Source organism: Myiozetetes cayanensis, unplaced genomic scaffold, assembly GCF_022539395.1.
Source record: "Myiozetetes cayanensis isolate MyiCay16 unplaced genomic scaffold, myiCay2020 scf1, whole genome shotgun sequence".
Taxonomy (NCBI): domain Eukaryota; kingdom Metazoa; phylum Chordata; class Aves; order Passeriformes; family Tyrannidae; genus Myiozetetes; species Myiozetetes cayanensis.
The window spans coordinates 115,146,291-115,172,131 of record NW_026086604.1 but is presented as its reverse complement, the minus strand read 5'-3'; the positions used below and the strand labels follow the sequence as shown (position 1 = coordinate 115,172,131).

General features: G+C 36.0%; 1 protein-coding gene across 5 annotated transcripts in view; it reads right to left on the bottom strand.

The window, feature by feature from the left end:
* Positions 1–25,841, bottom strand: part of TBC1D5 (TBC1 domain family member 5) — a 315,237-nt gene that overhangs the window by 164,092 nt on the left and 125,304 nt on the right. For all 5 annotated transcript variants that reach the window (XM_050307600.1, XM_050307606.1, XM_050307620.1 and 2 more), the window contains one exon: positions 23,079–23,214. In XM_050307600.1, coding sequence (XP_050163557.1) covers positions 23,079–23,178 — 100 coding nt within the window. In that variant the 5' untranslated portion in view covers positions 23,179–23,214. The remainder of the gene's footprint in view (positions 1–23,078; positions 23,215–25,841) is intronic.

The following is a 25,841-nucleotide window of genomic DNA, read 5'->3' as shown; positions in this document are numbered from 1 at the left end:
TTCAGCATATTTAAAGCTTAATAATTTAATGATTTATCCAATTTTAATTTATACTTTCAAAACCACTTTGAACAATCTGAGGTGCCACTGGAGATCATAACAGTGGTCCTGGTTAAGTCAAATAATAATTATAGCGCTTTCACTTTAAAGATGAGATTATTTTTAATTATTGAGTGAAGTACTTGAGGTACCATACTTATATAATTACGCTACTCATTAAATGGTTATTGAAAGCTGAAATGTAATTTTAATGACAGCTACCTATTTTTCTTTGCACACTTTATAGATGACAGATCAGTCAGGAATTCTAGTTTGCTCAAAAAATCCTTGCAGCTGCACTGATTCTTTCAGGTGTAAAACAATTAAGCTGTTCTTTTCTTAAAACTTTAAACATTTTTTTCCCCTCAAATGATATTGATATAATATAGAGGAACTAGTAAAAACAGAACAATAATGCATGGGGTTTTTTTCTTTTTCATAATAATACCAAAATGCTGGCCCTAAACTAATACACATTCCAAAAAATATCCCCCCCAAACTCGTGACAATACTAATATGGAAGAATGATTTTAGTCAAAATGTGTTCCTCACATAATACAAACAACAACAAAAAATTGCTTAACAGATTGCAGACCTTTATTGTGAATATAAAGGGGTAATCAACATACAATAAGCATTTTACTATGCATTAAAACTATATATAATGCCACGAGACTCTTTTGCTTTTTCTAACACTAAGGTTCACAACTCTTCAAACGTAAAATTCCTTTGTACTATTTATTCCACAGATCATCACACTGATCTGGATAAAATTTATTCTAATATGTAGGAATCTCTGCCAATTGACACTACAGAGCTGTGGTCTCAGAAATGAGCACCTAAACATTTATGCTGTGTATTTTAATCTTTTATATCTGATGTTCGAGATTCGGGGTATTTCTCCGTTGTTCCAAAGACCGGTATCTTGTTTAAATTAAGCTTTCCTTTTTCACAATGAAAACCAAACGGAAGAGTAAATTTGTTTCATTAACAATATTAAAGCAAAGATTTCTGAGTTCACTGTATGGGGAAAAGGCAATAAAGTTTTGAAGAGGGAAAAACTGCTTTGTTCCTTCAATCCCCTAGTTGAAATTAATTATAGCAAATGTTTATGAAAACATCTGTTCCATACAGTTATAAATTCTTAATTTTAGCATGGGTGATTCCAAGCTCCTCTATTATTTTGAAAGGGAACCGTCTGATAATTGAAAGGTTTACAAAAGAGCAGACAATTTGTATTTCTGCAACACCAAATATGCAGTTTGGAAAGTCTTCAGGATCTCAGCAGCAAAGAAAAAAAAAATAAAACAAAATGCAAAAAAGACGACCGAAGCTTTCTGATTCGGGTCCGCTGATAGACCGAAACAGTACTGGGAGGAGGAGGGCGAAAAAAAAAAAAAAAAAAAAAAAAGAGAGAGAGAGAGAAAAAATAAAAGGAGAACTAATCCCCCCAAAAAACACACGGCAAATCGAGATTTTACCACGTGAAGCAGACCCGTGAGAAGTGAAACGCCGCGGCGCTGCGGGCTGCCCGGCCGCGGGAGCGGCGCAGCGGGGGCGCTGCCGCGCCGCGCCAAGAGAGGGCGCTGCAGAGTTTCGGATGGCGCGGCCGCCGCTCCCCGCCCGGCCCCGCCGGCCCCACACACGGCACCCTCGCAACTACAGCATTAAAACTCGTGGTGGTGTTTTTTTTTTTTTTTGCACCAAATAAGCTTTTAAAACGATTAAATGGAGCACGCTCGAAGCGGTGTACGGAAAACTGAAAATAACGCCTTCAGCTAAAGAATTGAGTGCACAGCACTTCTGATATTTATTAAATAATTATTAGGCTGGAAAGTTGAAGAACGTTTCACTCCGAGCGAGTCAGGTTTTCTGAAATAAATATGATGCAACTTTTCGGTGAGCAATCCTTTATGTACAAACCTGACCCCATCCCTCGCTTCAAGTTCATTTAGCATCAGATGCGCACTTTGAATGCACGCAGCGCAGATTTCTGATAGCATTTTAGTTTCATCAGCTCTGCCCTATTATATTTTGCCACGAATAAAATAAAAAATTATGCACTGTGATAATTAGTGATAGATGCAGATAATGAACTGTAAGATGAACTAATGAACTTGCCATTTGAAGTACAAAAGTCTTACAGAGGCTCAAATATTTTGTTTATCCTTCAATATTGACATGAAAAAATATAATCATCATCAACAGTGTCTTTTCCCCTTAAACTTATTTGAGTTATTAAAGGAACACAATTGTAAAAGGCAATACAGTACCCACAGAGATGCAAATCTTGCAATAGTGAAAGCTGGTCACATCTGGAAGTAGGTAAAGAATGCTGGAACCGAGGTGCAAAATTAAAGCCTGTTTTAGCCCTGCGGAAAGCTGTTTGAACAATTTGATAGGCAGGCACATTGGTTTGCACTTAGGAACAAAAACTCTGGAGATAACAAGAATATCTTGTACTTCATGTTGCTCAAACCCAGTCAGTTCTGGTGTCTTTTGGACTGCTGATTTATGACAATCAAGTGGCATCTTCTATGATCCTTGCATATAAAATCACAATTGCATTTGTGTATACGCATATATGAGTAAACTCTGCGTATTCTCCAGGCAAAATCTGTTTGAAACAATTTTGTCTATGCACGTCCGTTTAAATCAAGACACATAAAAATAAGAGGGTTTCCATTTTAAGTGAAACTGCTTCTGAGTGTTCACAAATCTAAACACCAACCTTGTCATTAAGTTAGTCTGTAAATTAACATGCCACTGTTCCTCAAGTAAAATGTATGTGTGAAGAAGTGTGGACAAGAAAAGATATACAAAGGTCTGGATGACTGATTCTGAAATTAGAACGTAGCATCAGTGTTTAGGAAACGTAGTCCCGTGCAGCTCAATTTAAAATAAATTCAACAATAAGTATATTCAAGGGACTTATTTATATTTTTTCTTTTCCTGTTGAAGCCTCTGCGTTTACCAAAATATACTGAGCTATGCACTGTACTATAAACTAAAACCAATACACAGAATAAGGAATTTCACTCTAATGGCACTGAAGTAATTCACAGAAATACTTCAGAAGAATTCTCAGGTGATTGCAAGTTACCAAAATCTCAAATAATTTACATCCAGTTGAATTTTAATATAATCTCTGGGAGCATGATGGAAAGACCAAGTTTAACTGTGATGCAAATAGTGATTTAAACACTTTGGAAAATGCACATACACGGAAAAATAGTCTGACTTCCCATTTAATGGGAACCACACCATACTAGCTTATACAAGCAAATGTGGCTCACTGAAGTCAATACACATTTAGTCCAGTAATGCCTGGATTGAATTTGCTACCAGCAGCAATAAGAATGGTAAAACAAAGAATCCACAGGATAAGGTAAAATGCGGTTCTTCTAACTTTTTTTCAGTTATTTCTCCCAGTGCAACAGTCTTTGGCCCATAGTATATTATGTGCACTTCTGCTCATAAGCTCAGTACTACAGCCTGTACCTGCTACATAACCTGGCTGATCATTTATCATGTACAACCTAAACATCAGCATATATGTATAACCTAGGTCATCAGCAAATGTGACTCAAAAGACTCCAGCATAAGATACAGACATTTTAATGTAGTCTGATTGAAGTGCAAGCTGTATACCTAATAAATAATATCATCTCTAACTTCAGTAAATTCTGTAAGAGCACACACACTTTACAAAATCACAAATTACCTCCAGTGTAACTAGGGACAAGTAGCACAATTAGACTTTGCACAGAAAGGAAAAAAAAAATCTTAGAAGCCGCCTGGCATCATTGCTAGGAACTTACACCCTGATGATATACAAATGCCGAGTGACTTATCACTTGCATCCAGAAGAATTTAGCTAATTTTAACTTATAAACAGCCTAAAAGGCCTTTGAGCTATAAATTGCAATAATCTAAAGATGGCAAAAGGCAATAAACATGAGTTAATGACTCAGCATCCTCCTGAGATAGCACTGGTCATGCAGCTTTGCTTCATCTTAGACATGCACAATCACTGTAAAAAGGTGGTCTCCAGAGACCATTTACACTGACAATAAGAAAAACATACCATCTCTTTATATGTTTGAAGGTTACTGTTGTCCTTTAACTTACTGCAATTACATACTAATTTTAACCACATTTGTATCTTATAGATAGATGCAACCTTTCTGTTTGGGATAATAAATAATATGTATGTATAGTCTGATTTTCATATTCAAAAGCAGTAAAGCATATTCGTTGATTCTAGGGGGAAAAAAAAAAAAAAAGAGAACCAAAAGAGACTGAGCAGGAGTTTTCTAACACTGTGTTGTTTTGCCAATATTAAATGATAATAGAAGATGAACGAGAAAGGATTAAGTGCTCTTTTATTGAAACAGAATTGCCCTTTCAACAAGCAGTGAGCTGATCTTCAACTGAGAATAACAGGTTTACCTGGAGAAAGGCCAGCCTGGTCAGAGAGCCATGTGGTAGTGATAAAGAGCCTCACCTCCTTAAGTTGGGGAGGTGGTCTCATGATAACCAGGATTGGGGTTAAAGAGAGCAGGGGCAATTCTGCTTTGTTTCTTTGTTGTTACTTATCAAAGGACGCTACTGCAGCTTACTTACATCAGCAAGGCTGATGACTTACAACACTACTGATGGATGTCAAAGGCTTCTGAAAGCAAAATGTACTTTTAGGATCTTCTTTCTTGAGTGTAAATGTATTTAGGAACACTGTGAAAATCATATCACTTTACTTTGCCCAGCATATGCATGCAAAGAGGGACAGCCTGAAATCAGAGCATCCACGTGGCTACTGTGGTGACACATGCGTCACTAGCTACTTGCTTGTCTGGAATGGGAAAACAGACAGCATTTATGGCTAGGAGGCAACCTGAAAGAATAAAAGAATTTTGGAATAATAAATGAATAAAAGAATAAATGGAAACACGGAAATTCTGGCCCACGAAAACTAAATGGCAGTGGAGCTGCTTGGCATCCAGTGGAAGGGCTGGCACTACCTGCCGAGAGAGACACCAGCAGAACTGCGGGGTTTGGCTCAGAGGAGGAGGAAGGAGATGAGAAACTTCAAGTTATGAAGTTGTCGCTGAGATGTAAGACTGGACAATGCCTGGACTCTCCTTAAATGCTACAGTGTTAAAAGCTCACAGTAACAGATGAAGAAAGTCCCATGTGAAGAAAGGTGGGAAGCAGCCAGTTACTAAAACATCCAGGGTCAGGGAGAAGCACTTGGGCACCCACAGCATCCCTGTCACCCCAGCTCAGCTCTGCCACCTCTTTCCAGCTGCAGCCTCCTGCTTCCCTACCACAATTCCTCTTAGCACTGCTGGAAGCAGCCGGATCTGTAGGTCCAAAAGGCTATTTTGAATTTACACTAACCTAAATTGAAGGGTAATCTATTAAATTAGAAACAGGATCCTGCTTACATCTATTGCATAAATACATTTTTAATAATGTAACTAAGTAACACTTTTTAGCAGAATTTCACACATCAAATATAAAGTGGAGAGATAAACAATGGCTTATTTAACTATGAACACAACATATTAGAAGTGCATAAACAAAGTGCTTTAACTATGAACACAGCATACTAGAAGTGCATGTGATTTTTACTTCCTTCATCCATCATTCAGAACACAACAGAAAGCACATTTTTTCATTCCTTAACATTGATTATGTGAATAGTTTTGAAAAAGCATCTTAGTTTCTGGGTAACATTTAAAGTTATCTGGGTAAAATTTGAGAGATGTTTCAAAAGCAGCAGAGTCTAAAGGCAAGACAATTCAGAAATGTACTGTTAAAAAAATGAAATAATCATGTTGCCTGATGGCAGTACCAATACCTGGCAAATGTGAGCAAGATATCTGAGAAAAAACCCCGAAACCTGAAGACAACCAATACTGTCACAAAGACTCATATACTCAATACTGGAAGGGTGTTCCTGACGCCAAGAGAACAGCCCTTATCCTAATCAAATTAACTATACAGAAGGAACCAGCACCAGGAAGGGACACCTCAGCTTAAAGCTGCCTAGTTTGGTTTTATAAGATGAAGCTGGAAAGCCCTGGACTCCTAGTCTGATGCTGTCTTATTAAGACTGCTAATTCTCGGAATACATTGTACATCCAGTAGATCTGTAACTGAGAGAACATGAAACAGAGCAGTACCCTACATTTTCTATTAATTTACCCAAAGAAAAAAACATGTCACCAAACAGTATAAAAGAAGTACTGAGCTAGGGCTTTTAAGCTGCCAAATCAAACTATGCCAGAGCATAATGAAAACACTAGATTTTAATCAAAATTCTTGTAAATCAACCTTTAGTCAATTTGGAGAGTACCAACTGTGTACTTCACTGGTGCAAAAGCAGACGCATGTTGTGAGTGACAGATCTAGAAAAATCTGAAGAGCAAAGGTATATATGCATTAGCAGTAAACTCTAGATGTCTAAGAGATGAAAGTCCACAGGTACATCAGAATATAAAAATATATCAAATTGACAGCAAGAATGACAAAACACTTCTATTTACTACAGTGCAGGGTGGTTTGTCAAACAACGATTGCTCTTGTTGTAGATACTGAGAAAGAAATTCCCCACAAAACATTTCTGCAAAAAAGTATGTAATCCATCATGGGACAGATTTCTGTTCTCCACCCTTGCCCTCCTGTGCAGAGGATGAGTAGTGTCAATCCCTGGCGGCACTTCATAATGGAACTGAGGATGCAAGTACAAAGCACTTGAAGATGTAAGAAATACGAGACTTCTAAAATTCAAATGAGGCAAGCACGACTAGGTTTTTTGCACCTAACAGTTATATGGAAGTTTTCCAAAAGGCTTATTTAGTTTACACAATAATGGGAAAAATGTTTAGTAGTAGTCAATTTTTCTCAACAGTTACCCCAGTTCCCTAAGACAGAAAATGTCCAACACCTTTTAGCCAAAAAGAAAACAGTCTGCGTGCAAGACAATAACTGTCTTACTCAAGCAAAAGCATTATTTGAAAAAGTGCTATATGCTATGGTTGTAAGACAGAGCAAGAAAGAATATATACATCTGAACAAGGTTTCCTCTCATTGGGATGACAGTGAATAAAGACGATGAAAATTACAGCATGTGAATACTAGTGTAATTACTGAATGGTTCCCCACATAATTATGCAAAACAAATCTATCCATAAGTTAATGTAGCCATTTTCTTTTTGAAACAGAATTTTCATGCCATCCATCAGTCACCCCAAAACATAAACCTTAGATGACTTAAGTACACAGAATTTACTCATTTGGTCTGTAATATAAGCAATGCATGTGAGTAGAAATAAAGGTTTAATGAAACAAAATAATATACTCCACTAGGGAGAACACATATTGCCCAAAGAAAAAACTAATGTAAGTAAGTGGAGACTTGACTATTTGATAAATATAGCCCCAAAGGTTATATGTTTAGTGAAAGAATATAAATACTGTACGTGATGTAGATTTTTTTTTATTTGACTAGAAACATTAATTGCTTTCTAAATACAATAATATTCTTTCCTTTGAAACGGTGAGCTCATTTCTTTTACTGCAGCAAGTAACCAATTACCTAACAAAAATGTTTACATTAATCACAATCACTCTATATTTTAGTTTTTATACCAACTATTTTATTTTTGCTTAGAACTGAACTCCCTCGGGCATTCTTTTGTGCCAACTGTTAATTTCTATCAGTGATAAAGTTCCCTTAAGCTTCTTTTAACATCTACTGGACATGACCTCATAAAATTTAATGCCACTCATTAACCCCAAGCACTTAACTTTACACAGTAATGTCAGGCATCTGACTTCTCAGTGCATGAGAAATCCAAGTGGGAACCGTTTGAGAGATACAAATTACAAATCACTTGAGTAGTAGAAAGGGCGGCAATGAACAATATTAAAGGGTAAATCCAAGAACTGAGCAAAAGTGGGGTTCTTGCAATGCCTTCTATCTAAAATGATACAACTTTTATACAAACAAGGGGGAGGCTGCAATGTGATTGTTTTGGCTTGTGAAGGGACTGAAATTCAGAGCTGAGGCTGTATGCCAGGTTTTTAACCCTGTCTGAAGCAAGTACGATGTGCAGTCATGTCCAGTAGCCTTCAGGCATTTGGAAGGAGCACAGGTGATAGGACCACCTCACATTCTGCAAAGGCCACGCACCGGCAAGACTGGGATAAGCCAGAAGCAGCAGTTTCTTCAAAGTGCTCCTCCCTTTTTTCCTGCAAGAGCCTTGCATAGGTTTAGCTTTAGAGCGTGGTTGTTCTTCCGATTTTGGTTATGTACCAAGAAAGCTCTCGGAGGGACAGCACTGTTTTTATTTTCCCCGAGATGCACAGATGGGTGATGTCTGCTTAACTCATTTAACCATATTTCCCAGTGGCTTCACACATGTTGGAGAAAATGTGGAAAATTCTAGAGGTGAATGAAAAAAAAATACTTAGCAACAATTTTCTGGCTTCTCTTGAACCATTCAAGGACACTCCTTGTGGGGAGTTGAAACTGAGTGACAGCCTGTCGTGGCCCTGAGTGTAAAAAGAGGCACATTGTCAGGGAAAAAAAAAAAAAAAAAGTGGTTTATTTTCTATTTCTGTTGGCTCAAGAGATATCTAGGCATCCTCTGTGAAAAAGGACGGTGCTATGCAGCTAGAAACATGGTCCATCAGAGTTCCTGATAGCAATCTGCTTATTCAGCTCTGTTAGGAAAAAGCCCTCCCCTAGTCTGTGTACAGGGTTCGCTTTTTCTTGGTGTCACAGGCTGTTACACTCTGGGTTAAGCAGTTGATGGTGTTGGAGTGGGGATCAACTTAACATTTCTATACAAATTATACAAGGAAGCTATAAATTGCTTCATGAGAAGCCACGTGAGATTTGATGCGATGTCTCTAAGTGCTACAAGTTTATTTATTTTTCAGCAGCAAAAAGAGCTGGCTCTCAGAAATAGGCGGCAGCTCCTGAATTTACGGATCTTAACTGGAAAATATATTCTCAGCTACTCTATAAATCTAAACAGAAGGAAGTAATTTTGTCGAAGCTTTATTTCCACAGAAAGGTATCTCAAAGTGAAAGGTAGGCATTACAGAATTGAGATTTTCACATGTGAACAAATGTGCTCTCTGACACGAGCCCCATCTCCAAGTGCTCTGAATGGCTGTTTTAGCTATAAACTGCCCAGAACCACAATCTACAGTCAATACACACTTCATACTATTGAAAATGGTTTTGCATCTTGCCTGCCACTGGTCTAAGATCACTTTAGCATAATTACAGCTTGATGCAACATCAGTAAGTGCATCAGTTGGAAAAGTTTTTATTGCCTAATAGCAGGGAATGGTAATAAAGCAGATGTACACCGGGCCACATGACAATGGCAACCAATTGGTCTGTATTTGGCAAAGTATTAATGTTTTATAAACACAATATATGTTATACTTTTCTAACAATAGGGATGTAAATCTCTGCACAGCATAAACACTTGTGCTGATCAACAGAGAGATACTGCTGTGATAGGTACTTTGAAGTTGCAGATAAGAGCTCAAGCTGTAAGATGCCAGCAAAAATGGAAGTTTATAAAGAATCACTGCCAGACTCTTAAATGTAGTAGCACTTGTGGGACTTTCTATAATATAAATAGTAATTAACTTCAATGCAAAATGTATTTGCAAAAATAAATATACTGGTGCCTATACCACAGCTCGGTTTCCTACTACAGAATCAAACTTTAAAATCTGTAAACCCCCAAAATAATCTTTTGCTCAACACCCCCTAACACGCAGTGCCCAAATACGTGCACACACTCATGCACATACACAACCGCTCCAATGTACATCCGCAAACACTACAATCTTGGTGTGAGGGTATCTACCCTGTAGACAATTCAATCAATCTCTCAAGTGACACTCACACGTGCCTGCACACACAAAAGCAGATGTGGCATTAAGATTTACAAAGTTATTGAAACTTTTAACAAGTAAAACGCATCTTTACTTAGCTACACCAGAATGAGGAATAAAGGGGTTTACATATGTTCCAATTCTAAACCTATCAATCAAACCCATGTTATTCCTTTGGGAGCTTATTTACATGCATATTTATCAGCCTCACATGCTAATTCCCTGCTGTTTTATGCCTGCGAGGCATGTTTATGAGTCATAATTGTTGATCTCATTTGATGTATTTCACTGAAGTAAGACATTATTCAGTTATGTGGCCTAATGTCAATGAATTACGATGACCTGATCTTCGAAACGCAACTTGCTCTTTAATTTTTATTAGAGCATTACTTATTCAGAAGAAGAAATACAGTAAAATGGAAGATTACATGTTTTTATAGTCATTTTGCTTCACCATCTTATTTTGGAAGAACTCCTCCCTACCTCTAGGCAAAGTTTGAAAAGTGCTATTCGTAAACACCAAAGGAGAAGAATTTTAGCCTGAAATTAGCACATATTTCTCAGACTGGGACCTTTTATAGGTGTTATTTTGCTTTAACCAGCCACAGCATAGGCCTTTGGACCACTGGCATACGGTTTGCAAAAGGAAAAATAACCAGACTCAGTCCAAAACCCTCACATTGTTCTTTGCCTTAACTTCATGAACATTGAAACTAGGTAGAGACTTTGGAGCAATTGATAAATGAGAACTAAGTAAGTTAAGTCCCCAGACTGACTCATCATCTTTGATGCAAAGTACTGTCTCAATTTATAAACAGAAAATCATTTGATGGTCAAAGTAATGGCCTAAACAGGGGAAATTATGAGGTGTACGAACTTCACTGCAGTAGCCTGGGTTGGGCCATTAATGGCTATTTCTTGGTGGCAAGCCAGAAATGGCACTAGCGGGAGGCTGAACATGGTACTTCTACAATTCTGCTCATTTCACAAAGACCCATGCTGGTCTTCCAACACTTCAAGTAATCTTCAAAGGTTTAAATTACCTTAAATATATCTAATTAATAAGATTGCTCAATAATCATGCTTTTTTCCCCTAACTTGATTATAGCATGAAGGAATCATAAAGTAACTGCTCACTTGTATTCTCTTGCAGGATAGACTTGGTACTATTATAGTAAGTACCCACGCTGTAGGATCCACAGTGTAAGCTGCTCCTTATATTAGGCTAACAAAAAATTACCACTGTACACATAATTTACTCTAGGATTTTCAGGTGTTACTACTTCCTATCTTAATATTCAGAATTGTTTTAATGCAATTATTATAATTTATAATACATTTATCAAAAGTAACTATCAATTGACAATTGACTTCAACTTCACCAAAACAATCAGAAGTATTTGACTTCTGTATTTAAGAGATTGTCACAGTTTAGACAGTGTTCAACCTAAATGCATCTTTATGTATTGATTAAAAAACCAAAACACTTAGTTTTGTTCAAAAGTTTCCAAGTTGCTGCTCAGGATATTTTTCAAGTCCAGAATTAAATCAGTGGTTTTCATTTAGAGTTGCTTTTACAAAAATAAAACAGCTTTTTTCCTGTAAAAATTAAATATATGAGAAAGAGACAAAGACCATTTAATGTAGGTTTTATATGCTCTTTTGAAAAGTGCAAAGGAGCACTTAATACTGTGTTTATGTGGTATTTTCCAAACCAGAAGTGTGCTTCTGAAACGCATATGTTCCAAACAATTTCTTAAAAAAACCTAAAAATCTTCACTTGAGCAATTAGTTATTTCAACAGCACAGTTACAACGGTTGTAACTTCAGTTCATGTAAATGCCACAACTTTAACTGCCACGTGTTCATCATAAATATAAATTTATAAAATACATTAAATTTAATTCTGCAGAAAAATGTCAATTCCAGAACTTTTCAAACAGGAGTTTTCACCAGCTATTGTCACAAGAATCCTAAAACAGAGATAGAGTTTTCCACAATGTAAGCTCTGATTTACAGCCCTCTTTTCTTTCAAATTCAAATAAGCAAAAGACACAGCCTCGTCTGCCAGGATATTATTTTTTTTCTTTCTTTTTTTTTTTTTAGAATAGCAACAATTAATGCTACACTTTTTCTAGCAATAAAATCTCAGTCTTACTCATCCAATAACATTGTGGTGACCTAGCTGTAATTCAGAATGGAGCTTTGCACACTTTTGCAAAGTAGTATTTTCTTTTGTACTTCAAGAAACAATGAACCAATATTGGGTCACAGAATTTTGGAGGTGGCCCTGTGGCTCCATATGCTTCTCTCCTCCATTAAGATAACATCTGTTCTGGCCACCAGTCAGCAAATCAAATTTGATGAGAATTCATCTGAGTGCAAAGTAGAAATGCCCAGTAATGGTCAGATTTATATTTCATTGTTCCACACTTTAAATACTCAAATTGTAAGAAACAAAACAACAACAGTATATTCCAAAATTACAACTAACATATATAAAATGTACTCCTTTAGAACGAAGCTCAAAACATTATCACATCATTGCAAACTTATTTTCACATGTATTAAATGAACTATCCCTTCAACTGCACTTAGTACTGAAACACTATACAGTTCATTTTTCCTAAGGTTAAATCATTGATTCCATTACAAATCTAATTTCTCAGAAGAATTATCATCACCATAAAAGCTTTATCTGGATGAAGTTTGTGCCTTTGAACTTCTAGAAAGATCAAGAATAATAATTTGTAATGGGATATCAAAATTTTAGTGGAGAAATTTATCATACAGGCTACTTGCTAATATTTTGGTTATATGGTCCCAGTTGCACTAAACTGAATAGGATTTGTTAAAAAATTTGAGCACAGTCATCCTGGAGTTTATGTATTATTGTTTATCACTTCAGTATCCAAGCAAAAGCATTTCACTGCCAGCTGTTTGTACACAACTAAGATAGCCCAGCCTTTGACCAAACACTACCACATCGACTAAACCACAGCACTGTAGGGCTTACTTTGAAAAACTTTTCTAAGAAGTATTTTCCCTCTTCTTAAGACAGGACCTGGCAATGCTAATACATAAAACAGTGAAATAAATATCCACAAATAAATCAGCAATTAGTTCATTAAGCTGGAGTAGCATTCCTTAGACTTGCAGCCAAAATTGTATTTTAATAGTAACACCCATATATATCTGTACTGAGCCACCATTTACCAAAGTTTAGGGAATAATTTAACAAATTCAACACAGTTATCTTTACTCATAATAGAAAAGGTGACAATGATCTATGTCTTCTAAAATAACTTTTCATTTCCATTACCAAAAATATTTTTAGTTGAAATTTCTAAGCTGATATATGCTGATATATTTAAGTTTGTACATAAAACATGAAAAAGTTGTGTGCATGTGTTCTGCACCAAAGCTACCCATCTTTTAGTTTATCAGCTACTTGCCTCTCAAAAACTGGCTGCAAGAAAGAAAGAGCTGAAGGATGGTCATCATCACCGAGGCAGTGTCCTGCACCTTGAACGATGTGGGTCAAGTTCCTGGCCCTGCTACAGACCTCTTGTATGAACGAGGCATATCATTTCATTAGCTTCGAATTTCTTTTTTGCATGAGAACATATAGTCTAGGTATTCTTCCCATGGCAGTTATGAGAATTAATTTTGTCACTTCTTTGGTATATGAGACCTTCTAAAAGGATGAGGTAAGCATACAGATGCAAACCAAACATCCCAAGCAAGTCCTCCTTCCCTTTTTAAGCAGTTTAAGCCATGGAGCACAAATTGCATCATAAGCTTGTGTGATTGTCACAACTAATGAAAATAAGTCTCATTTGCTATACCCTTTGTGTAATTTGTACTGTTGTTGGAACATTATAGTCACATGATTATTGATGCAGTGATCTAAACATCTAACATGATGAAAAAAACCAACAGGGATACTTATGAATAACTAAAAGATACTCTAGATCTAACAGAAGTGTTAAATCTTGTCATAAAGTGTGTCTATCCACATAAATCTCAAGCTTAAAATAGTCAAAAACAAAACCCAGTGATAGTTCACTTACAGAAAATAGGATTTAAACACCAGCTTGCACACATGCATTTGAAACATGATGGTCCTTATCCTATATTGCTTAGACTTAATCTGCTATTTTGTTGACTGTGGAAGAAGACAGAAAAAAGCAGAAAGGTTACCCATATTTCTCTCACTGCATCCATTTTTGCACTCAGTTTTGTTTGGAGAGAAAGGTGTTCTCCCATTATCCTGTATATCCTTTTTTAATTATTGTGTATCTTATGAGCAAAATGAAGACTGGGACTTCTAAAAGTCAGTTATATGCACTCTGCCTTTGTGTGGCCAAATCTTGACACTAAATGCTTGAAATCTGAGCTCTCCCAAATCAGGCACTCCAACTAACCACAATTCAGTACCCTAGGCTAAATGACTGCCTACCTTAGACAATAAGGGCACTCAGGCTTGTTACCTTTACAGTCAATTGGAACCTAGCCATTAATTTTAATAGGATCAGGATCAGGTCCCTGACTTTTTCGACATCAAAGAAACATCTTTCACAGTCATTTTGCTATAAATAATTAAAGCTGATTAGTAAATATAAGGTACCTTAACCAAAAAGGTAAACAGTGGAGACATTTATTATCAAAGTAAGAAAAGAAAATTAAAATAACCTCCAACACTTTTGTATGTGCAATTCATCAGGAAACGTTGTAAAAGAACAAAAACAAATGTTGGCTCATTCCAGAGGTTCTTTGTCATCATTAATGTATTCAGGTTTTCACAGCTGAATTGCTGTACTTTGAAAAGATTTTCATGAAAGGAAACTCAAATTCAACATTTAAACAAAGCTGTCAGGTTACCAAGATTTATATTTGCTTGTATGTCCAGGAAATGTTTTCTCCTTTTTAAAAAACCCTCTAGGTTAGATGTATTACTATTTCTTTGCTCTCAATTTGTAAACAACAGAAAATAAGCTTTTGTTAAGCAGCACATATTTATTTATTTATTTGCTATTGCAAAGCTGAAACCAGCAGTTAGAAATATCTGTTCCAAAGCAGAGGTGAAACTACCTGGTACGGATATTTTACTTCATTACTAGTTCTGTTCCTCAAATTGATACAAATGGCCTCCTTCTGTTTCTGTCTGTCTGCTTGCCTGATCAGTGGAGCTAATTGTCAGAGCTGGGGAGATCTCCTATACCTAAACAGAAGATACGCAGTTTGTAACCTGCTTAATTTGCCTTATGTCCTGGATGGCCCTCAGTATGTTGTTCATTAAAGTATCAGCTGTTTCAGTTGTAGCAGTGGCAACCTAAGCATAGGCCTATTTTTCTTTGTTAAAAGGCCAGATTGTCAACAACTAATACACATCTTACCAGATAATTTCTTACCACTTGAAATAAATGTGATGGTACTTTATTTCTCTCCCCCCTTCCACATCTCTTAGTTTTGCATGTCCAAAGAAGACAAGGACAGGGGGGTACCCTGGTTAACGTGAAGGCTAAAGAATAAGGCTTATTAGTAAATCAGAAGCCTAAAACTGAAGCACTGCAGTATCATTTACGTGAAAGTAGATTAAACCTTTCCCTTTTTAAAATAAGGAATTCCAGATCTTATAAGCGTTCACATACATGAAAGAAAGATCCCATCTGTGTTGACATATTTCTGTTATATAGAGCAATCAATTTCTAATACAATCAAATTTGTGACAGTTAAACCCTTTAATAATGTTTTAACATACATTTAATCTCAGATACAGAGGTCTGTAACATGAGCTAGCTGCACACAATTCACACACTGCTTGGTAAATTACAATCTTCTGTACGTCATGACAGAAGTGAACCTAGACATTTAGTTATGATCCTGTACCAATCACGCTGGCTTCAGCGAGAATTCTGATTTACTACTCTTTTATTATACATACACAAGTACAATCAAACGTGTACAGTTCAATTTTTTTAAATTAAGAGAATCTGCCTTTTCCATATGTAGGAGATATAGCCATTTAACATAATTTGATTATTGTCTGGAAACACTTAATATGTGAGGTGTTTACGGGTAGTAACCTTCACATTATATTTTTGCATAAAGTCTGAGTAAAATATTCAAACGAATGATTCCATTCTCATTGTTAGCTTCTGTATAACTTCTTATAATGAACTAGTTTTAACACACTCTTAATTACATTTACAGAGGTCGTATTAAAAAAGGTTCTTCTGTTTTAATTTTGTTGTTCAGTAGGTTACTATAGTTAAAATGGAAATTTCTTTTTGGTATTGTAAGCTCGTCTTAGTAAAAAAAAAAAACAAACCAAAAAACCAAAAAAACCCCACCTACTTTTCATTCAACTTGCATCCTTTCCTTTTATACTACAGGTATTATGCTACAGGTATACTAGAAAGCAAGATGAGAGCCAACTATCTGACCTTTAACAAGGATTTAGGGAAAGCTAGGAAAAGAAACTAAAATGCTCAAATCAGCTTTTCCCAAAGTAGAGTCACAAGCAGTTATTAAAGAATGAAATGAGGTTGACAAGTGATTTATGCCAGTATTCAGGCAGGACTGTATCTGGAAAGAACTGGACGCTCCCAGGTGAGATGACTGAACTACAGTAGTGTGCCAATGTCATTAGTGAAAATGGTCTTGTTTTCATATAATGATTTAGAGTGAAACTTTCAGAACAAACACTTTTGATTTCACTTAGAACAAGAGAAGTTGTGGATACCCAGAGAAGCTGTGGATGCGCCATCCCTGGAAGTGTTCAAGGTCAGGCTGGATAGGGTCCTGAGAAACCTGGTCTAGTGGGTGGCATCTCTGCCCATGGCAGGGGGGTTGGAACCAATTTATAGACAGACACGGCTGTCCAAAGGGTCTTCTCCAGTATCTGCTGTATCAACCACTGAAGGCCACTTCCCTATATTATGTTTGGACCAGTTACCCATGTCACAGAATAATCTCCAAACTGGAATTAATGTAATGCGCAACTCAAGTGAAGCCACCAAAAAACCAAACCCAAACTAAATTAAAAAAAAGCCAACAAAACAAAACCAAAACCAACAAAAGTGGATCTACCAGATCCTCTAGAGAGGAAAATCCAACTCTAGCAGTTGGTAGTCCACAAGGCCATGTCAGCTACTCACATATGCTCCTACAGCTGAAGTAATTAAAAATATTCCTGCATGTTTCTAATTACGAATTTCCAGTAAGGCACTAAAAGCAAAGAGCCCACAACTGGCAAATTTCTAAGAGCATGTCAACACCTGTACAAATACAGTCTTTCAAGTAAAAATTGTACTGTGTGATGACTATTTTTCAACTTACCCTGTATTAAATATATGCATTTTTAAACTTGCATAGCTTTTCTGTTAACTGATCTCTAAATAAAAATGTCTAATACAGAGAAAAGAAAAATGAAGAGTTGTTGGGAAGGAGCTAGTGACAGCCTGAGTTAGCTCAAGACATACTGCGCTGCTCCAATAGCCTTGTCACTACAATCCTGTAGCTGCTCAATTAAAAGCAAGCCTAAAAGCAGTTATTATTAATAAATGAATATTAAAATGCTTGCTATGTTAGCATATGGCATTTGAAGATGTAAAAACCACTGTTGCTTTTATTCATCCAATATGTAGCGAAACAGACTGAAGTCAGCCCTTTCTCCTCTAGCATACCTGTGCCTTTAATGGACAAACCAAGCCCTGGGGGATAAGCACAAAAGTTTTGAACAGGATCACTAGCAAGAACTGTGCTGGTGGGGCACACTGAAGATTTCTGGCTGAAGGGTAAAACTCATGAATGAAGGACACAGGACATTCTCAGGGCCTGGTGTAAACCATTCCGTGGAATCCCAAAGACATTAGGAACAATCACAACCCTCAGCATGTTCTGTTCCAGTGTAATACAGAGAGGTTCTCTGTTCTAATCTTGCCTTTTAATGAAAACACAAAGTAGCATGCATATTTAAAAGGACTCTTTAAAACACAATGCTATACTTCATGTACATGTTGCTTCCTGGAGAGAAGATGAAAGAACACACATTATATGACACATGACGTCATACAATCGAAACATATTTGATAAGAAAATAATAAGGCATCAAGAACTCACTATATTTGCATTCTCAATTGCTTTTACCTAGGAAAGTACTTCTCACACAGAGAGATGCAGACCTCTGTGGCTGTCTCCTTTAAATTAAATTATCTCTAAAAAAAGAAACAAATAAACACCATACAGGGCAATCCGCATTAGCGTTGCCTCCCTGAGTGAAAGGGGTTGTAAGGGCAAAAAAACCCAACTCATAGCACTGAATAGCTATGGACTAATTAGGAGATAATACAATTTGCTGAGAGCAAAAATTCACTTAACTCTGGAATGAATGTGAAAGGATGTGCCCACAACCAAAACAGTCCCATGTGAATTACACTTAAGATTTGGGGAAATTATTTGATTGCACAAATAATATGCTATCATTACCTGGTTAGGTCCGGAGACGACAGCATTTACTTTATTACTTCATTCCCCTCTGTTTTTCACATGTTTCTTGTATGACACCAATATAAACCAGGTATCTTGAATTCCACCTGAGGGATAGTTCTCCATGGAAATACTTTGTAGCGATCAGGATTATGAGGTTAACAGTAGAAAGCATAATTGTCCAAAGACAAGCAACGGAAACACACAGAATATGGTCACAACGGAAATATGAATGTTCTCTTAAAATTTCGTATTTTTTTATGCCAGCCTTCAGAATCAGGAGGGATGCAATGGTATGTAAGTATGAGCTGGGCAACTTATCTGTCTCAGCTGGATTAATTTCAGTCATACACTCCAGTCATTATCTTTGTCCTTCCAGCTACATCAGCCTTCTCTGTCCTCACCACCAGCTATAGCCTTTAGACATGAAATATATCCCCCCAAACTCCAAATCCAAACCACTCAGACCCATTAAAGGTTTCCCCTTTTCTTCTATTAAGAACAAAGAACACATTACATTTTTCTATGTGAAGTATGCTATTAAATAATAGCTTGTACACTAATTAAAGCAAATGTAATTGTGAGAACACACTGACATTGTTAAAGTAAATTACCCAATTCGTTAATAGTTTCATTTCAAGTGACCTTAATTGTATTAATTGTGATATTGAGCAAATTAAATTGAAGAGTATTAAATGCATTGTTCAAGTCTGTCCTTAGAGGATCAACTTTCTCATTACATCAATGAAATGGGAATACTACCTACTATGCTCTTCAAAACTTGTGTCAGAATGTGGCAAACACTATAACTTAACAGTAAAAAATTACAGCAGCTCAGAAACAGTTAACCTAGTTAGTTATCCCATTTCAGTGCAATATAAACCTCAAGCATTTGGGGATGAGCAAAACAGTTTGTCAGATGCAATACACAAGAAGTACAAGAATAAAGTTTCTGAAATTTCATAAATTTAGGGCTTATAAAGTCTCTGCTCGAGACACAGTGAGCTAAGATTCATCGGCTTCTCTGAGATCGATCTCTGTTTCAAAAGGGAACATTCAAAAATTCTGTTAGAACAACGTGAATAATACCGTGAGGATTCTTAGAACAGAAAATGCAACAAGATGTCATCAGCCTACTACAGTCAAAAGGAAACATAATAATGCACATATACATATGTGAAACTAAATTAAAATACAACCAGATCCACAAGAAACAACCCAAAATTAAAATTTCTTAAAAGAACTAAAATCTCCCATTTGAAATATCAGATTGCAAAAGTGAGAATCCCTGACATCAATTTCTTATCTGTTTCTTAACTATTTAAAAATGGTATTTAAAAAAGCATATATAAGTGTATATGCAATGCAAATATTTTGCATCTTGAAAAAAAATCATGACACAAAGAAAATAACAGGACAATTAATAAGCCAAATCAATCAACAGAAAAAGGACTAAAATACTATCTTAACTGGGGTTTTTTTGAATATTTTAAAGGGATAGAAAAAAGATCTCTACAGTTACTGGCTTATCCTGAATTTTTTAAACTTGTAAACAAGCACATTCTCACAACTCATCATAACTCAGGATTCAAAGTTCATCAGTTCCACAAAATTTGGAGAGCTACAAATGCCCAGATCTTTCTCCAAATGACACTTACCTCATCTGTAATGATCTACTTTCATTTGTTCAGCTAGGTAAGTGACTCCTGCCTAACATTTGCAACATTAATCTTTGCAGCTGTTCCTAGTGAACCAAGTCTTATTCTTCTCAGGTCACTTCTCCAAAATCTCAAGAATGCTTTGAATTTTATGTGCTCTCCATTGTGCTAACAGTCCTGTCCCAAAAACCCCCCATGTTTTCTCCCTATCCATTCACTGAGATTTTAATAAAAGCACTGAGTATTACTAGACTCAACCAACGTATTTCGGGAATACCACACAATATATGCTTCCAAGCTGACAGCAAATGAACAAAACGTAGCTTATGCATGTAGTTTTCCAAACAGCTATACATAAGGGCAGTCCATGTATTTCTGAGATTTCTTTCATTCTATGAAAACTGTGAGAGAATTTCAGAACTCCAGCTGGACATGACATCTCCTGGTTTTCCATCAAGTTTTGGTATCAGTTGTACATACTAAAAATACAATACTTCATGAAGATTAACAAATCTCACTTGCTCTGTAATTAAATATTTATTTTCAGCACCCTTACCAGTGCCATGTTTTTTTTCTAATCACCTCATCTCAGTGAAAGCTTCTATCGCTTTTCCTCCAAGATAGTATTTAAGCATCTAGCACAGCTTCGAAAAACCAATTCAGATGTCCTGATATTCCACAGTATTGCACAGAACACCTCTGAGAGACCACATCTCCACCGTATTTCTGTGATCCATGATACAAAACACTTATATACAGATTTACACCAAGCTGATTCTGTATCATGCCTGAAACTTGAGGCTGCATTGAAGAACCTTGTCTTGAAATACTTCTGTGAAGACAACGATGGACAGACTGCACAGACAGGAACGACTGTATACTTTGATGCCTAAAGACCTAACACCAACTAAGCATATGCTTTACTTAAAATGAAACATTAAAACTTCAGAGACTTATTCTGGATATATAAAGTTTCAAATTAAAATGCACTATGTGTTTCACAGCAAAAAAGCCTATGAAGATGAAATGGATGCTTTATATAAAATATTTACATAGATAGAACATAAAAAATGTACCATAGTTGGTAACCTTTATGACTTGGGGAACCATGTATTTACATATCTTTATCTTTGCATGTGCGTATGTGTGTGTTGTGTATATATTTTTAACAGTTGACAGCTGTTTTAGAGCATACAGAGATGCCAAGCTGAATGAGGGTCTTGATTACTTCAAGATTAGCTATCTAAAGTTTCTATTCATTTTAAGTGTTGTTAGTGCGAAGAGTCATTAGTCACTTCCTTGTCTCATAGAACATCAGCATACATTTACATTGTTAATGAACATTTGGGGTAAATGAATTAATGGCACTTTTAAACATCAATTCAATCCTAATAACTTTGTATGTCATAGAAATGTTAAGGTTGGGATAAAAATGAGAAACCTTTTCAGTCAAGGTAACTAATTGCTTCTGGGCACAATAAAGGGTAAAATTAATTTACAGTGGTTTTTTAACAGAGTGAAAATCTTGTTTTTTTCTTGTAACAGAGTTGAGAGAATTGCCAATATTTTTTTTAAGGAAAATAGAAATCAGGAGAAAATGCTTATCTTTCTCCTGACTGGGGTAGATTAGAAGCAAGCTGGTTTTCCAACTTATTATTTTAGGTTATTGCAAAAGATTATTTTCAAGTTTCTAAAAATATTTACAAAAATACATTTAGTTTATCAGACTAAAATGGCTCCATATCGTTAAGATGTCAAGTATAATAGAAAAGAAACACTGACCTAGAAAAGCTATTTCATTTAATCGTCAGGTTTTAAAATACTTTCCCCTAGATGTTCATTCTCATTTTCTAACATTGAAAAAAGCTTTACAAACCAATGAAGAAATAGTGAAAAGATTAACTCAAAGGGACAATGAAGTTTTACCAGCATATTTTAAAGCAAAACATCAGCTTCTTCTAAACTGATGTAATAAACCTGACTGAGCAAAACTTGACAAAGCTTTTTAATAAGCACTAGTAAACAGAAGATTTATAGACAGATACACCCACACAGAGTAGTTCATCTGGGTGAGGGACTTAAAAAATGTGACAAAGTTGTTTCAACTCTGTAATTTAAAATAAATTTTTTATTTTGCCCTCCTGATACATGTGTTCAATGACTGGAAAATTACAGGTAGTTAAGGTGCCACTGTGTATAACTGAGTACTTGAGGAATGTTTTCATGACAAGGACGAGCTTTCTCATTAAGCTTATCACTTTCTTCGAACCAACTATACTGTCACTACTAGCAAATAAGTAGAAAAGACAAGCAACACAGACATGCATTGCATTATCCGAGCAGTTTTTTCTCACTGTTCACTATTGTCTCCCAAATACTGCATTTAATTAATTTACTTTAGTAAATTACATAGTAATTTCTACCTTTAGAGTATGTTCATTCTATCTCAACTTTGAGGTATTTTTTCGAATAAGAATATAGGTGCTGAGTTAAACAAAAAATCAGGCTTTTTACTTGCTTCATCTCATCCAAAGCAGCATACTGAACTTTGTTGCAGAATTAAAAAAAACCAAACCAAAACCAACAATAACAACAAAAATCCCAAAAGAAATCCCTAAAGCCAAGGGAGTATAAGAGCCCATGCTCGAGAAAGTAACATAAAGCCATGCTGCATTTCAATATTCTTATGCTGAAGTCAGTGTTTGGTTTATGATTAAAAAAGGATGACAGCGCATTAAACATTTGGCTAATGTTTCTGTCTGTAATTGAAAGTTGACTTTCCGTGGTTTTCATTAGTGTCAGAGTGTTCTACACATACTGTCTGAAATGTTCTTTAAGTTGCCCTACTCAACTCCATTCAGAGAATTAAACAAATTATGACAGGTACAGTTATCATGACAAACTTATATCAGGTTTCTAGGCATAAAGTCCAAAAAAGTACAGAAATACAAAACTCACCTTCCCCTGGCTTGTTCAAAAAACTCTGCAAGGGATCAATGCCTATCTCCTGTTCCTCTGGTTGCAAAGGGTGACTGGTTTCAGATGCAGAATGATACATATTGGCAATAGTAAATTCCAACTGAAGGGTATTTATCTGGAGGAAAAAAAACGAGAAACAAACACTTCAGTATTCCTTTAGCTATTTTTCAATTACACAAGTGATTTTTCCATATTTTCTGGGCATATCATCATCATTAGTTGTCTAACAGCAAAACAACAGTGTTTCCACTCAAATATTTTATTACCTGGAGTCTAAAAAAATTGTTACAGTACTTCCCACTATCACACTGAAGTAAAAATCCAAGTGTGGCTTTGGCAGACTGTAAAGCACGGCAAGAGTCTCTTTCTAGCTTCCCCAGTGCATCCTTTTTCTAGCTTCCCCAGTGCATCTTTTAATCTGATTCCAAAGAGAACTGATGCTACTTCTTGGGCATGATGAAGATTATAGAGTAAAACTGAGGTAAGACCCATCATCATCACTCTTGGGTCTAGACCCAAGACCTCTAATCCCAGAAAAGCTTCCTTTTAACCACTTACTTTTTCAGTAATCGTGAGTCAAGTATAAGATAACAGAGACAGACACATGTAAGGAGAGAATGGGATAATACTGACTGGCACAATAGGTGATTTTAATTTTATTAAGATTTATAGTAGCTTTTTAGAAAGTGTTAAGGAAACATTTGAAGAAACAAAATCAACTAGTTGATAAATATTTACAAATATGCTATTTCAAAAAAAATGAAGGTCAAGAAAGGACAAAACTGAAACCTCAGGAAGTAGGTGATGGGGATCAATTGTCACAGGTTCCTGAATGGCAGTCACATCATTATCAAGCAACTGAACAAGAACTGTGTTAGAAGTTCACATGAGGAGTGTTATAAGTTAATATTGGTTGCAGCAAATAAGAGGATGACAATAAAAGTGTGAAAAGCAGATGATGTTATGATCAGAGCAGTAAGAAGGAGGAGCAACCCTTCCAGTGCACTAACAGTGCAAGAGTACGTTTGTCAAGACTGCAGTTTAGACACTGTACACCAATTTATTAACTTCCAACACAAAGAAACTAAGCCAGGTAAAGAGGTTTGATTTGTCCAATCACACTAAATAACTACCTATGACTGCCACACGAGTTTTAAATTTCTCTTACTGTAACTGCTTTGTTTACAAGTATCATAACTTTCTAACACCAATAAAATTATATTTAGAAAGAAATATAAAAAGAGAAACACAAAGAAGTATGCACCTACACTTTCAGGACTGGTATATTACCAAATCCGAAATCACTTCAATTTTGTTTTTCCTTTGGTTGTTAGAAGGCATGGCATTGCCCATATTTGCTTTATACCTTTGGTCTGCTGTCAATAAATGAAGGGGGACTTGGAATCTTAAGACCTTTTTAGTTTTATATACTCTTCATCTTCTTAATTTTTCTAGTAAGTTATGTGGGGAAAAAAAGCAACCAAAAACCCTAAATAATAAAACAAACCTAGCTGGGCCTCTGTTGGGAATTTCCTTCAAACCAATGCACCCAGGTTGTTTTCAAAAGGATGTTCTCTCAGCTGTATTCCCTGAGGGTTTTGTCCTTTATTTACCCTGGCGTCTATGTTAGTGTGGTGTTGAAATGATTGCACCATCATCCCTCACTTCGTTTTAGCTAGAGGAGAACATCTTAAGATCTTGGGAACTGGCAGCCAGGAACTGAGGGAAAGTAGGACTTAACACTTTTGCAGTGGTATACCTGTATGTCAAATTATCACAATCATACAATCATATGGTAAAACAGACCACTATACCACAGAATTGCTCAACAAAACGTGTTATGAATACATATACACACTGTGTGTTTCCTATGTAATTTATATACTATAATAATGAAAAATGCATGAATGGTAACCAAAAAACAAAACAAAACAAAACAAACCCACAAAAAACAACTTTGCAGAAATAATTTTCTGGAATTTTAGCTGCTGCTCTTGTTCCTTTTGCTAATATGACTGTAAATATCTTTCTACTGATCTGTTGATTCTGTCTTCACAAAAATGGCAAGCTTATTTTGATGTGTGCTGCCCGCGTTGAACTTTTTATTTTTATGGCTCTTCAGACATTGCTACATGATCTGACCGAAGCACAACCCCAAGTGCCTTTGAAACTGGGAACCAGGCACAGAATGCCTTACCAGTCACTGCAGTTTTAGCAGCTGCCACTTAGTTAGGATACAATATGCTGCAGACTTACATTGTCTTACATCTGTAATACAGCATCAAATTAGCCCTAGTAAGTTTGCTCTTCTATATTCTTCTTTCTCTTCTGTATTCACCTTCTCTTTTTTTAAATACTCCCCAAATGCCATACCTTTACAGCCTGTAAGAACCATAATTTACTTTACAGATAGTTAGAACAGTTTTAAAGAGCTGAATAGATTTACTTTTGATATTCACAGTGATTTAATCAGTTACTTGTGTTTGTTTACAGATACATATGATTAGTGTTAAAAAAAAAATATCACTACCTATTAGTCTTGTCACTCCTTAGCCCAAGCAATTTTCTTTACAGTTTTATACTTAAGTTCTTTTCTGCTCTTCTAACAAAGAGCAAAGAGAACTATTAAACAATTATGATTACACTTGGGATCTTACTCTCAGACAGATTAATTCTTTACAGGTTTGTGGTTGATTTGAAATGGCCTATAACATATTGTTCATATTAAATAAGATGAATTTA